The following is a 16,625-nucleotide window of genomic DNA, read 5'->3' as shown; positions in this document are numbered from 1 at the left end:
TACTGAACAGGCCATATTTCTTGTATTCCTAGATATATGAGAAGATCCTGTGAAGTGGGTCCCAGTTTTTTCCTGACATCTGTTTACCTTGCAGTGGTGACCTTCTCAGCCAGCTCCTCACATTTATAGTAAGTGAGGGATCAAGTTATCATTTAATACAGTTTCTGTATATGCAGAGAGAACCCATTTCCGGAAGTCATAAATAGGTAGTGTGGAGAGCACAAACCCTATAACTAAAGAGCCGATACTAGTACTTACAAAACGAACATGCCCTCCAAAACAATAAAGCCTTAGTCAGAAGTCTGTAAAACTATGCCAAACAGAAAGGGCATAGTTCTCAAGTGGAAATCTACTGCAGAATGTCCTTGGAAATACAGTTTGACACAGGAGTGCTCTCACACATCACTAACTTCCACAACTAACAAAACTGTTTGCTGGAAAGAGACTCATAGTCCTCTATGTTCACTTGAGTTTTACAGCTGGTCTGCACCATCTAACAGTATCCTATCCATCTTGATCTTTTCCTTCATAAAAGGACATTAACTCTGAACCTCTCTGAAGATGTGCACTATACAACTGCGTCAGGGAATGTATTTCAAGGCATTGGGTGACCGTTCGAAAGACATGCGTAAATGGGCGTGCCTCCGTTGAAGGTTGAACGTCGAGCTGGCACCTCGGTGTTCGTGAAAATCTACTGCCAATCATTAGCGGCCCGGAGTTCTGCTGTGGCGACCCCTAACCGGGAAAAGCCAAAAGACAAACAACAACAACTGCTCTCACTGACAAGTTTATCTTTACCCATAACCTTTTTTTTCTGTTACCCATTATTCCTGTTTCCTCTGCTGTTCCTCCTCTTCACTCAACCCTTCTCACTTGTCCAAAACAATGTGGTGCATTTACATAAAAGATCACCACCTTTTGATATTTATTTATTAATTTATTTAACATTTATACACCGGGAAAGTCCACCTTGGAACGAGTCAATTTTCAGTGGTGGCCCAGGGAGAAATGCTCCAGACGCATGTCTTTGTAATGTGGTAGGAAACTGGAGCACCCAGACGAAACCCACACAAACAAAGGGTGGATATGAAACTCCACATAGAAGACACCCCAGCCAAGAATCGAACCGGAGAACCTCTTGCTGTGAGGCAACAAAGCAAACTGCTGCACCACTCCATTTTCTTCACTCTGAAAATTCACATATGCCCAGCTATCCAGGACTCCCCGCATTCAAGCCTTCTCCACTTCTATGGTTTCATGGCATTTTATTGCATGCATTCTCTTCTTCTTTCAGCTTTTCCCGGTTAGGGGTCGCCACAGCTGAACTCCGGTCCGCTAATGATTGGCAGTAGATTTTAAAAGTGCCGAGGTGTCAGCCCAACACCCAACCTTCAACGAAGGCACACCCATTCACGCATGTCTTTTGAATGGCACTTGACCGTGGGGAAGACATGCAGACTCCACACAGAAAGCGCTCCAGCCGAGAATCGAATGGGAGAGCCTCTTGCTGTGAGGCAACAATGCTAACGCTGCACCACCGTGGCTTTACTTGTCTCTGAGTGTTCTCTTTTAATAAAAGAATGCCCCTTATTTGATTTACAAAACCTTTTGAAATGATTCCACTTATTGCATTTTTGGAATTGTTGACCAAAAGCTAAGCATTTTTCTCTTTTGGGTCATGATTTGCACCACAATTACAACAGTTGACTATGAAGCTAGGTACAGGCACATTCTTTGAGTTTGCTGACTCACTCCTGTGAGTCACTGAGACTGTGCATACTCTGGAATTTGCTAGAAAAGTACAGGGTTTCCCAGTGACTACTGCAGGGTTTACAGTTGCTGCCTGTTTTTTTTTAACCACATGCTGCATACTATCAACATGAGCTTTAGAAGATATTGGAAGCATGCATTTCTCATCTATAAGCATATTTGTGCTTTTCTGTGAGATCATATAGCTGACAAATCTCAATGGCCTTATTCAAAGTTAAATTACTGCCATGAAGCAAAATAATTCTCACAGCGTCATCTAATACCACACATATGTCTGTCTTTTATCAACTCATTCCTTAAATCACCAAATCTGCACGTTTTAGCCTCGTTTCCCAAGTCAGTTATACATGCTGCAAAAGTTTCCCTAGGATTTTGATCTCTTGTATAAGTGCCTTTCCATTGTAATATTCATTTGGGGGTTACACATTTCTCTAAATTTACGTTTTAAGCACTTGACTCAGCCGGTACCACTATATGGTGGTTTTCCCCCTCTCCTGCATGCATTCTATGAGCATGAATTCCTTTTTTTATATAGTCCTCTAAAACTGTACATAATACCCTAAACAGGGCCTTATTAAGAGCCACATATAATGAAAGGATGTTCTTAGCACTGCTGGCACCTGCCCTCCATACTGTGTGCATCCTAGCATCTTAATGGATGTCTTCACTGCCTTTTCATATTACACAGCATGATTTTTCCAATGGTCTACTCTGTACTATTTTCCATATGTTCCCCTGCCAAAATAAATACCCTTGCACTTTATTTTAGCAGTAAATCTCAACCAACAATCTATCCACAACATCAGGCACAAAAGGCCTCTACAAGTCTCTCAATTCTGGACTAGAACACTCTCTTTGTAGCAGCATTCAAAATGACTGCAGTCTGAGTAGTAGTACTGACGGTCTCTCATCTACTATTGCCTGCATTATGCTGAAGTATTCCAAAATAAAATAGAACAGATGCAGTGTCAGGACTTGCAGCATCATCTGCAAAGATGCACTAGTGAATGAATTAATGACAAACCTACTGGCAATGGCTCAAAAATGTTAATATTAGTAGGTATTTTATTATGTGTATGTTCTCTTTAGGACCACCCAGAGAAGCCATTTTAAGGTACAGTTTTCATGTTATATTTACAGAGTCTTCAAGCATCTGCACTAGTAATGGGAACTTTTCATTTGCAAAATATATTGGTAATGCCTCTGTGACAGAGGGATGGCACCACTGCTACCAGAATGCAATGGTACAAATGCACTTCTGCCACCAATGTGACACCCAGATGTTAGGATGACATCTACTGATGTTATCCCACCACTGTTAGGGTGAAGTGATAGCAAGACAGTGCGCACTAGACTAACTCAATAATTAATTCACAAAATACAGCCTGGTCCGAAGACCATAAAGAGAATATGCACTACTGTTCTGGGTATGGGTTTTCAACAACCGCACTCAGATTGACTGCACAGAGGCCACATGCAGAAACAAGTCTTTGGCCAAGCACTCCTGGGCCCCTGTCACATAAATGCTATCTCTTTGTGAACCAATGACGTCCAATGTCGCTTTACCCATGGTAAATGGCTATCACACAAAGTATTATTTTCATACACAAAAGCACACACACACACACACACACACACACACACACACACACACACACACACACACACACACACACACACTTCGCAGGGAAGACTGGTAGAATTCTTCATTTCACCCCAGCCTTCTTCCTGGCATAGCAGCAATGCCACCACCATAGATTAAGGCCACAGGCAGAGTTACCTGTTGCTCTAAATCAAACCAAATATAAATAACAATTAATAACTTTCACTAGTTGTATTAGGCCAGGGCAGTCCGATGGGAGACATGTTGTACAGCTTATTATCCAACAATATAAATAACGATTACCTTCTTCTCTGACAAATAACATTACATAAATATTCTTATAAACATATAAATGTCAGCCTCTCAAGATAGAAGGTTAATATGTGAACTTATAATAAACATAGTAGTGCAAATACAGAGTAAAATAAATGTAACCTACCATACACAGAGAAATAAAATCAAAGGCAACAAAACTAGAGAGGATGCATACAGAAAAAATAGCTATTCCTTTCATCATAAATATAGTTCCTAACTTACATGTCAGGTGAATTAATAAAATACCTTTCCTATATCGATGGCATACAGACAAGTCAAAACAGTATCTCTATTTCTGCTTCCTAGCATACGCAGTTTATACAGTGTTTTACCCCAGCCCTAAGTATCCCATGACATAGTCATCTTGCTGCTGGATGAATAAATAACTAGACTAGTTCTTTTACTCATCACATCAACCATAAAGATTGCCAATACACATTCACTTCTGCTTTCCACGAGTCCACGCCGGCATTTTAATGATATGCGGCCATAAGTCCATCAACTATTACAACACTTGCATCCCAGTAGTGAGAAGATTCCTAATCTTTCACCTTTCTTTGATAAATTAATAAGGGAGAAAGTATGAAGATCCAACACACTTCACATTCTTCTACATTCTATATTCAAAAAACAAAAGTCACACATTCCTCCGTCATGAGACAAACACACTTTTCTGCTTCCCAACAAAGACAGTAATTTCTACAGATTATTGTCCTTCTTCACCAGTTCCACTTAGAGAAAATTAGTTTGTTGGGAAAGAAAACATACCATCAATCTGTTGCAGCTATTAAAGATTTGCTATGTTAAACAGATATTTAGTTAAGTTGAAGTCAAACTGTAATAGATGGCTACAGTTCTTAACCTGGAGCTGCTGCTGGTTCACTTAACTTTTGTCAGTGTCTGAGATAAAGTAGGGTACTGAACTATACTTTTTAATATAAACACAATTAAATTATGTTTTTCACTTAGCAGCAAGGTTGTTTCAGCCAAATGCAGTACTCACTTGCTAATTAAACAGAGAAATCAGAAGGCCAAAAACTGAAGTTATACACAGCAGATAAAATGAATAAGAGGACTTACAAGTTCTGTCAAGTGTCTGAGCTGTCCAATTTCCTCAGGCAGAGACAATAGCTTGTTATTGCTGACAATCAAAACTTTCAAAGGCAAACTGCAAACATATGCAGGCAACGTTGATAGCTGGTTTCGACTGAGGAAGAAACAAGTAATTGGATTACAAACATATCAAACAGATTCAAAAGCTGCAAAGCATACACAATAAAAGCTGATAAACCAGTAACTTAGGATATAACAAACTGCTGCAAGTTGGCTTTTTCTTTATCTTCCTCATTAAACTCAGCCATTACACCTTAAGAAATTTTCAGTTTGCTCTAACTGGCTCTGTGGTGCAGAGTGATAAAACCCATGATGTAACCCAACTTAAAAGAAATAGATTTGGGTCAGCTTAGTGAGGGATGCTAATAAGAAGCTAAGGTTGTCTCGACCCTCCAGGGGAGGTTGGTGAAAGGTCTCTTAGAGGTACAACATCCATCAGACAGACACAACTGCTATCTGCCATCAAGAAATTGAGCTAGGTACTGCTGAGTTGTCCACTGTACTGCAAATGGGTCAGCTGTGTGGAAGCATGCACCTGACACCAGTAAAGAAGAGACTGCTTTAGCACTGTTTTGAGTTGTCTGGCAAAAAGGTGTGTGTGTGTGTTTGGGGGGGGGGGGGACTTTTACAAAAAAGACTCAAAATTATGTGATAAAGATGACCGTGCAATTCAGCTACTTTGCAATTCCCCAACAGGCAAACAATAAGGTTGGCTGACCTACTGTTCTACTACAATACACTGGGCACCTTCTAATCTTAGAAGTTCATGTCATTTGTGTGATGGGTGCACCAAGAGACATGTCTGATTATTGGAGTGGCATGTGGAGGCGAGAGAGAACACATGTTGCCTGCCCCTCCTGAAAGCTAAAAATGAACTTCTCTGGTGTAACAACTCCAAATACTCAACAACCATATATAGCCACCTCATGGCTCATCATCTTGACACAACACCCATATGTCACATGCTGTCAGAACAGAAAAAAATATGCAAGTGAAGACATACTTGTACCAAGAGTCTCAGTGTTTGGAAGGACAGAATTATACTTCACAGAAAAAACAAGCTCCAGCTCCAAACGCAAGGAATCCTCTCACTGCACACAACTTGGCAGAAAACTGAGAGCATCAGATGCAGAAATTTAGTTTACTACAAAATGAATAGCTAAGAAGTCTGAAAAAGTAAAAATTGCTATACATCTCTATAAGAATGAGGATAAAGTTGTCTTCTTCTTTCGGCTTTAGGTGTCGCCACAGCGGATCACCTGTCCGCTCATGATTGGCAGTGGAGTATTACTGTGTCGAGTTGCCAGCCCGGCGCCCAGCCTTCCACAGAAGGCACACACGCATGCACTCATGCCTAGGGCCAATTTAGTGTATCCAATCCACCTACTTTGGGATGTGGGAGGAAACCGGAGCACCTGGAGGAAACCCACTGGACCACAGGAAGGACATGCAGACTCCACACAGAAGGCACCCCAGCCGAGGATCACACCGGAGAACCTCTTGCTGTGAGGCGGCAATGCTAACCGCTGCACCACCGCGGCCGCCCTAATGAGGATAAAGTTTTGACGGTATTTAATACATTTCCTATGAGGAGGAAATAAATAACACAAATTTAAAGTTAGTAATTACTGTCATCCTACAAAGAACCTGCCCATTTATTCATCACCTGTTCTTTATAAGTCCATGTAGCTTACGCCGTCTATGGATGCTTATGGAACTGAAATGAAGAATCTAGTTACAAAGACTGCAAATTTGGTGAACTAAGTCACTTGTTTGTCTTTTCGGATTTTCCTGGTTAGGGGTCGCCACAGCGGAACTCCGGTCCGCTAATGATTGGCAGTAGATTTTTATGGTGCTGAGTTGCCAGCCCGACGCCCAACCTTCAGCGAAGGCACGCCCATTCATGCATGTCTTTTGGAGGCCACTCGGCCGCAGCAAGGACATGCAGACTCCACACAGAAGGCACTCCAGCCGAGAATCGAACAGGAGAACCTCTTGCTGTGAGTCAATAACGCTACCGCTGTACCAACACGGTGGTGAACTGTCGCAGTCACTAAAAGAATATGTGGTATAAGAAATTAGCAAATTAGGGGCAGGCTATAAAAAGAAACTAATGTGATCTTACCAAAGGAGAGCAAATAAAATTAGAGTATTTTCCTCACATTTGTACCCATGTAACAAAAATATATGGCAATTAAAAAAAGAAGTTGGAAGTAACATCAGAATATGTAATGGCAGGAATTGTCATAAAAAATACAGTGCGTCATAATGTGAGAAAAAAATAAACAGTAACTGAGTCCTAAGCTGCCAATAAAGGATTAATGCCTCATGCAGTAACTTTAGATATAAGCATGAGAAACCCTTTTCTCAATTTAATAAATTCTGCAGATTCTATATTAATCAACAATACTTCTCAAAGAAATGCAAATGAATTACCTAATGTATTCAGAAGACTTTTGCATACTGTCAGATATAAACCTAAATACAAGTAGCTGCTTTTTTAATATCTTTATTGAATCATCATTTAAGACACAGGCAAACATATATTTACATATAAAAAAAACAACACATTCCAGGTTACAAGCATTATCAGATACATATATGTGTAACTATGATCAATTATGAAAGCCCCTTTTTAAACAAATATTCACCAACTCCTTCTCTCGCTGTAACCAGGACATCAGTTAGTTGAATTTTATCTTTTTCTATCTACATTACCAGGTGAGCCTATTATGTCCCACATTCCAAAGACATGCACTAGGTGGACTGGACACACTAAATTGGCTACAGATTTGAGTGTGCCTGCCAATGTGTTGCACTGAAGAACAGCCACAGCAATGTGAGCCACCCAGAGGTGTGAACCTTGGCCCTAGTTGATTGTCACTGCAGAAGTGACACCCTGATCACATGTGTAAAAATGGAAAAAGGGGTGGTGAGTGGATGGATGGATGGATGGATGGATGGATGGATGGATGAATGAATGAATGAATGAATGAATGAATGAATGAATGAATGAATCCAACATTACATAACCTGTTCAACTTCTACCTTTCCTTAAATCTTACTCCTCCAAACCATTATTCTGCATGTATTGTTCCCACAATTTTCATTTTTTATGTACATTTTTCCTACCCTTTTCTAAAAATCCCACTTCCAGTTCTTTTAGATCTGTACAACATTAACTACTTTTAATATGGTTGGTTTAGTCTTTGATTTCCATTTTCTTGTAATTGCTTTTTGGACAGCCACTAGAATCACACTTAGCAAGACCTTAGTATGTCTAGGAAATTAAGATCTTGCATCCCAGCTCAAAAAATCATTTCATTAGTTACAACCATTTACTCACCCAATAATTATGGCATAGTACTCTATAGGGAATTTTTAGTCTGCCAACTCATTACACTCCCCAAAAATATGTTCCCAGTTACCTCTTTCTTCCCCATCACACCTCCGATATTTGCATTTACCTGAGGAAAAATTCTTTGGAGTCTGGTTGGAGTATAGAAATAAATATCCAAATAATTCCAAGCAAAATCCTAAATCTTCTAGACTTTGCTGCATATTTTAGAGCCATACATATGTTCTCCCATTGTTTCCTTGTGAATTATTTATCCAGTCTCCATTCCCAATCTTTTCTAACTTCCTCCGATTGACTTCTGTAGTTATCGTGCAATATTTTATATGCCCTAATAATTATCCCCAGCTAACAATCAGCCTCTCTTGGCAGTAGCTCATTACTACCACCACCATTATCTTTTTTTTCTTCTTCTATCACTATTGGAGCTCTTCTAGAAATTAGTACAAGTACTCCACTTTTTCTTTGCCCCTGACATTCTGCTTAATATCCATCTTGAAAGCTTTTTATCAAATCAAATGCTTGTTTCTTTCCAAATGTGTTTGCTGTAGCATTGCTATTTACACTCTATTTCTTAATATAATTAAATACTCTTTCCTTCCTATGAGGCTATTCACGTTCTAAAATGGGCAGAGTAGCCATTATGATAAGAAGTTGTTATTCCCACCAATTACACATTACAACTTTTCTAAATGTCTAATTCCTGCTTTTGTTACAAACACAGATTAAAGTTTGGCAAGTTGATTTTTTGTACAGTATTTTCTTGTCATCTCCATTTGAACTTCTGTCACAATGTACAAGACTTTTTTTATTTTAATGAAAATCCTCAAACAAAAAAAGCAAACACCACCTATTAATGTAAACACACATAACTTAGTACACCAATAAATAATGAAGTTTAACCCTCCTGATTGGAATTGTCCCAAACTGGCAGCTGCAACTACAGGCATTACCTAACCTAAAATTAAGGACATCCATTCTAAGACACATGTTACAGCATGTGTGCCTACATACACTAAATGCTGTCTGTTCTTGTCTTATCTTTATCCCCTTCTAGAGGTGAAAAACAGCCTTCAGAAAATATTAACTTTTAGCCTTAAAAAGTGTTGTGGCTTTTATTACCTTCCCCTGTAGTCAGCTTGTTTCCATAGAAACATAAGAATAAAATGTACAGATGCCCTCAGCTGAAGATTTCTCAACTCACATTGAACATTTACTTGTTAAATGAAAATGTTTTATTACATTTACTGTTCTCTTACTTACTTGCTTACACAAAAAAAACTTATTAAATTAAGCCAAGGTCCTTAATCCAGACATTCACCTATGCAAAAGTAAGAGAAAACACATCAACTATACATATATTACAAATCTGTGCAGTTTTACACCCCATCCCCTACCTCAACAACCCAAGATTACAGCATATTAACTTAAACGCGCTTTTGTCCAGCCCTTCTTTTTACATTGTAATGCCTACATTTCTTAAAAACTACAAAAGAAGGAAAATGTATTTGTTCACTTTAGTATCTTTATCACATACAACTGAAAATGCGTTACTATATAGCATGCACTTTACATCATAAAATGTTTTATACAAATACTGTTAAAATTGCTTTACTTTTTTCCCTTCCTCTTAGAGTCCTTCTAAACATTAATAACATGAAATGGAGTGTACATTTTTCCATACCCCACAACTTTAGCAAATTCAACAACCAATCTTTCCACTTTTTCTTGTAAGGCCATATTTCACTAATGTTATTGATGCTTTACAATCTCACATGTACTCACTAATTTCAGTGTCTGTGGTCTTCTTTCTATTCATCTCCATCTCCCAACCCCAGTTCAAGTCCACAGTACTCCCAATTCTTCGAGTCAATGTGTATGCTTTTTTTCTGTCTCTCGTGCATCTTCCTTTGGGGAACATCGGCAAAGGTTTCACTGCAAAAATCTTTCTATTAGCTCTATCAGAAGAATAAAAAACAGAGTCCCTTTCTGTTTGATGGCTCACTTTTTTATTGGACAAGCTTTTGTATTTCCCTCTTAGCCTGTTCTGCATCAAAAATACTTCAATCTTCCAAGAAAAAAAAATTCTGAAGACAGCTGGATGCAGCAACTTGAATTTCATACCTGAGTCGATGTTCCCCAATTGCTGGGACAAATTTGCTTCTCTTCCGTCTACGGTACAAAGGAAGTCATTTTCCACTAACACTATCTCCACTTTTAGTACTTTGTCCTTCTGTTACAGTTTTGTCAGAATCAACTCCGGCTGGTAAGACTGCATCTTTACTATTAAAGGTCAAGGTTGTTTTCTCATAGCCAGGTTTGGAGCATACACACAATGTGCCCTTTCAATTAATAACTCATGTTGTGGAATACCAGTCCAGCTGCTTATTTGTGCTTTCATAAAATTAAATACAGTCCATTCCTTCCAGCTTCTCAGGTTCTGCAGAAAATCTCAGGTTTTCCCTACATAATCTGTCTTCTAATTCTATTACTTTTTGAAACATCTCTTCTTGTGCAGTCTTATATTCAACCATCCTGCTCTTCATTTTGACCTCTGAGTTTTGCAGTTTTATGACCTTATCTGAATATCTGTTTAAAACTTCTTCCATTTTTCCAGTCTTTTATTGCTTCAGTTGAAATACTCCATCAGTGTTTCATTTCTTTTAGTCAGGTCTGTGGGCAGTTGCCTTACACTTTCCTCTGAGCTATTGGAAATTATGTCTGGAGTTTGCACTGTTTTTTGCTGAACTGCTACAGTACTTTTCCCAGTCAGTGTTTTTTTCATTGCATTTTGTAGCTGATTTTCCTTCAGTTCCTCTACATTTCCTTTTTTCCTGGCAGTGCACATGCTAGTCAATTACTGAAATTTACCCAGAAATCTTGGTCCACAGACTTTCTCTGCTAAGTTTCTGTTTTCAAACTGTAAGAGCTATAATTAAGCTGTTACCCAATATGCAGCCATCTTGGAAGTTAATTTCATTGCCATTCTTAGCAAATCACATCAGCTTGCAGATGCCTTAGTCTTATGTATATACCTTTACCAGCACTTAAAAACTTAGACTTAGAAAACAGTGATGAGTATACTCTTTCAGGAGTGCAGGGATCTCTCCTGCAAAGATGAGTATACTCTTTCAGGATACATAGGAACTCTGCTTTCCTATCTACTATACTCTAATAGAAAGCAACATTTAACACATACAATAGTTACTAAAAAGAGCACCTCCCCCGTTTTAAACACACATGACTGCACATTATACAAAACTGCTTTACAATATAACATGCAGTTTGTATCATGAAATGTTCTACACAAATACTAATAACAAAAATTGATTTACTCACAGTTGTTTCTTTTTAAAATGAAGTATACACTTTACAGTCCACCTACAAGTTGTTAGTCAACAAAAGTCCAGTCTTTCTCAGCCACTTTTTCTTCCAAAGCCATACTTCACAGATGTGAATGATGCTTTATAGTCTCCCATTTATTCACTAATTTCAGTGTATACTTCCTGCTTATCTCCATCTCCCAACACTAGATTATGGTTCAAATACAAGGTACTCCTGATGCTTCTAGTCAACTCCTGTTTTTTATTTCTCTCTCTCAAGCATTTTACTTTGGAATATTAAAATAGGTTTCACTGGCAATGTATCACTATGAGCTTTATTGCCAGAAGAATGAGAAGCAGAGTCCCTTTCTGCTTGCTGGCTCACTTTTTGTTGGATAAACTTTTTTTTTTTTTTTTTACTTCCTTCTCAGCCTGTTCTGCATCAAAATATCTTTGATCCTCCATGGAAAACAAGACAGCTGGATACAGCAGTTTGAATCTTGCACCTGCTACTTGACATTTCTAGTCTGATGGAATACATTTGCTTCTCTTCTATCTGGTGTACAGTGAATAATCACTTTCCACAAACACTCTGCTGTCTCCAGTTGTTAATACTTTTCCCCTTCTGCCACAGTTTTGTCAGATCAACTATTTCTACTGCTATGATTGCATTTTTAACAATATAGGTCTTGACTGCCAAGTTTGGAGCATATACTTGATGTGCCCTTTCCATTAACAAGTCCTGCCGTGGAACATCAATCCAGCTTTTCATCTGTGCTTTTATAAAAATACAGTCTGTTCCTTCCAGCACAAAATCTCAGGTTTTCTCTGCATGATCTGCCTATCATCTCTACTATTTTTTGAAACAGCCCTTCTTCAGAAGACTCGTACTCAGTCAGCATTTTCTTTATTTCACCCTCTGATATTTGCAGTGTTATCAATTCATCTCAATAGCCTGTTAAAGCTTCTTCTATTTTTCTAGCCTTTTGTTACTCAAGTTGACATATTCCTTCGATGTTTCATTTATTTTAATCACATCTGATTACATTTAATTTATTGTTTCTTGTAAATTACTGAAGGTATCTCATGTACCAAAGCCGAAACGCAAACTACTTTTTCCTTAACAGCTACAAGATTCATCCTCCCAGCCAGTGTTTTCTTTTCACCTTTTCGATTTGATTTTCTTTCTGGTTCACCAAATTTCTTCTTTGTTGGCATCCAGGCAGTTCACTTACTAGCCAGTAACTGAATTTTACCCAAGCAAACAATTTCACTGACCTTTTTTCTAAGTTTATGTTTCCATACTGGGACAGCTGAAATTAAGCTGTTGATCAGTGTTCTACCATCTTGGAACTTGACCTTAAAAATAAAACCTGTTAGGAAGAGGGACAAAGCATGGAAAATGTGGCAAAGCAGTAAACTGCAGCTTAACTACCAAGTACAACTACAAAAATCTTACAAAATATCACAAACTCTGATAAGAATAACTATTACTAAACCTCTCAAGAAATACAACTTGGCAATCCTAAAGAATTCAGGGCCACTATGAGTAATTGCCTAAAATTAGGCAAACATCCCAGCCTAACATTTTACAATCTGAAACTAACAAATACGGCCTGTAAATTTAACACACGCTTCATAAATGCAACAACTTATCTTAATTAAGAGCAAGAGTCCAGCTTGCCCTCACACAATTTTCTCATAACTGACAGCCATATAGCCACCTTCTCTCTTAAACCAGTACCAAGCTCTATCCCCAGAAAGAAAGAAAAAAACTTGATAAACTAAAACTTACTACACTGGCAGAAGACTATCTTCCAGGTGAATAAATCAAAATTGCTGCAAGTGTGAATACTAATTAATCGATTCATATAAAGTCTGTGTTTCATCCATTTAGAAAGAAATACCCATCTTACTTTTGCACAAATGGGGTAATTCCACTGACATGTCTAATTACAAGCCTGTTGCTATTCTTCGTCGTCTATCCAAAATCCTTGATAAATGTGAGCATTCTGAATTATTCCAACCTCTAACAGATAAATATCTTCACCTATCATCTCACTGTAGCTTCAGTCCTAATCACAGCAAAAATAATGCATCAAAACAGAAATGAAGATAAACTGGTCTCTTCACTATTTCTAGATATATTCAAAGCGTTTTTATATGGTCTCTCATCAAAAGCTATTAGGCAAACCTTCAGGACAGTCTCCTTATAAAATTACAATTATATGGTTCCGTAGTTACCTGGTAACTGAACCCAATCTGTCAAATGGCAGAATGCCTATTTTACCTTTTTACTGGTTACCATCAGGAGGTCCCTAAGGATCATTACTAAGGTCTCTACTGTTTAATATAGTCACAAATGACCTAGTTACTGCTTCTAAAATGATCTGTCCTAGTACAACATGCAGAGGAGTCCATCATCATTTGCTCTGCCTCAGAACTACAAGCAGTGACTAAGGAATTGTTCTCATCAACAGAATCAAGGTTGGATTCTACTCATTCCAAAGAAAGAAGTTATGTCTTACCATAAAGTTCCATCTGAGTTGTTGATCTTCTTCCAGTCATCACTGATGGATTCGGTTCCTAGCCCAAAGAACTGAGTCGGCCTTATACCAAGCTTGCGTGCACCGAAAACTCTCAAGCTAAGCTGCTACCCACAATGCCCTTTGCTCAGTTACTTCAGATCAAGTTAGCATGCAACATACAGAGAAAGAACAAGTCAGAGGCCATCTCTGCGCAGAAACCGTAATTCACCATAAAGACCCAGAAGATCCGCCAGGAACCTTAGAAGGGAGTCGGTGGGAGGGTGTGATGACTGGAAGAAGATCAACAACTCAGATGGAATGTTATGGTAAGACATAACTTCTTTATCTGAAGTTGATAATCTTCTTCATATTCATCACTGATGGGACAGAGTTCCCAGCTACTTGGAGAACCTGGGTGCCCCTTATGGAAGAACATTCCTGAGAACCATTGAACCAAAGGTCGCTCTTCCCCTGGAGATCAGATCCAATTTGTAATGCCTGATAAAAGTGTGGGGCTTAGCCCAAATGGCAGCTGCACAAAAGTCATCCATGGAAGCCCTACAGTGGAAGGCAACAGATGCGCAATAGCCCTAGTTGAGTGAGCTTTGATTTGGCCAGGCTTAGATCCCTCCGTAAGTGAACATGTGAAGGCAATGCAATCCCTGAGCCATTTAGACAAAGTAATCTTTGGTATTGCACCTCCCATTCTAGGGCCCGCAAAGGAAATGAAAAGCTGGTCTGACTTGCAAAATGATTTAGTTCTGTCCAGATAAAAGCACAATTGTCTATGAACATCCAGGGAATGAAGGCAGTATTCTCCCTTGTAAGAGTAATTTGGGAAAAACACGGAGTTCGATGGACTGGTTAATCGAAAAGTCAGAAACCACTTTGGGGAGAAATGATGGGTTAGTTCGAAGTGATACTCTGTCCTTATAAAAGATCAGATAAATACTCTTGATACATAATGCTTGTAATTCAGAAATTTGTCTTGCTGAAGTTATAGCCACCAGGAATAAGGATTTCCATCATAAGAATTTTAGATCACAGGTGGCAGCTGGCTCAAATGGTGGCAGGGAGAAAGCCTGCAGAACCCAGGACAAATTCCATGTCTCCACCGGCTGTCTGATGGGAGGCCTGCTGTGAAAAATACCCTTGAGGAAGTTCTTGCAAAGACGAGAGGAGATAAGTGGTACTCCTTCAGACCCGTTATGGAAGTTAGAAATAGCTGCTAGATGGACTCGAATGGTGGAAGCAGAGGCCCCTTTGTCAAACAGCTCAGCCAAATAATGAAGAATAGTGGCTGCAGGGGCTGAAAACAGGTCTAGCGCCTGATTACATGACCAAATAGAGATTCTTTTCCATTTATCCCTGCAAAGTTTTCTGGTGGATGGTTTATGAGAAGCCAAAATAATATCCCGGACAGGCAAAGAAAGGGTTTCCTGCCTGGCAACTAACAGAAGTGGAGAAACCAAGCTGTCAGATAGAGCGTGGACAGATTCAGGGGAGACAGCCCTTGTAGGTGAGAAATTAGGTACTGACAAGTGTCTAGGATCCAAAGAGGTTGTAACAGATGAAGTCAAAGGAAGGGGAACCCCACTTGATGAGGCCAGAATGGAGCGATGAGGAACACTTTGCTTCTCAACCGAATAGCCTTCCGTAGAACAAGGGAAATCAGAGGAATCCGAGGGTAAGCATAAAGAAGACCCGTGGGCCAATCGTGGACTAGAGTGTCCCTTGGTAACTCCCCAAGAGGGGGAAAGAGGGCAAAGTAGCTGCTGCATTTTGTATTTGAAGGGGAGGCGAAAATGTCGCAGCATGGCTGGTCCCAGCGGCTGAAAATTTCTGTCGCCACACTCGGGTTGAGAGACCACTCATGAGGATGAAGGATGCATCTGCTCAGTCTGTCCGCAATCACATTATAGCTCCCCAGGATATGCGCTGCGATCAGGAAGCGGTTGGAAGCTATCACCCACGGCCAGATTCTCATGGCTACGTGACAAAGGAGGTAAGACTTGGTCCCTCCCTGTTTATGTACCAGACCACGGACATGTTGTCCGACTGGACAACAATCTTCCGGACAGAAGAAGCGGATGAAAAGCTTGCAACGCCAATAGCACCGCTCTTAACTCCAGGACACTGATATGCAAATTGACCTCTACATCGGACCACGTGCCTTGGACTGACTTTCCCTGGAAATGGCCCCCCACCCCATCAGGGAAGCGTCCGTGGTCACCGTGGCGCTGGGCTGTGGAACCTGGAAGGGACGACACCAAAGATTTTCATCTGTACTCATCCACCAGAGGAGATCTTGTCTGCAAATGTTGGTGATGAGGATCTTTGAGCTCAGGGGGTGGAGATTGGGTATCCACTGGGCCTGAAGGAGCCATTGTAGTAATCTCATGTGTAGTCTGGCTAAGGGGACTATGGGGATGGCTGCAGCAATAGATCTCAAGGCTTGAAGCATCTCCCTTGCAGACACCTTGCTTTGACAGAGTATCACCTGAACTTGTGCCCTGAGTCCCTGAAGCCTGTGGAGAGGAAGTGAGATTAGGCTTGCCTGCATGTTGAATACTGCCTCTATGAATTCCAGTTGTTGTGATGGTTGAATGTTTGATTTC

The 16,625-nt window shown here is 39.7% G+C and overlaps 1 protein-coding gene across 5 annotated transcripts in view; it reads right to left on the bottom strand.

The window, feature by feature from the left end:
* The window catches only part of LRCH3 (leucine rich repeats and calponin homology domain containing 3), a 3,082,729-nt gene that overhangs the window by 2,554,336 nt on the left and 511,768 nt on the right, over window positions 1-16,625 (bottom strand). For all 5 annotated transcript variants that reach the window (XM_044070695.1, XM_044070696.1, XM_044070697.1 and 2 more), the window contains exon 3: window positions 4,769-4,895. In XM_044070695.1, the coding sequence (XP_043926630.1) occupies window positions 4,769-4,895 (127 nt within the window). The remainder of the gene's footprint in view (window positions 1-4,768; window positions 4,896-16,625) is intronic.

The sequence above is a fragment of the Protopterus annectens genome, chromosome 4.part1, assembly GCF_019279795.1.
Source record: "Protopterus annectens isolate FY-2018-M chromosome 4.part1, PAN1.0, whole genome shotgun sequence".
Lineage (NCBI taxonomy): Eukaryota > Metazoa > Chordata > Ceratodontiformes > Protopteridae > Protopterus > Protopterus annectens.
The sequence above is the reverse complement of the archived record's forward strand: the minus strand, read 5'-3'. Positions and strand labels throughout refer to the sequence as shown.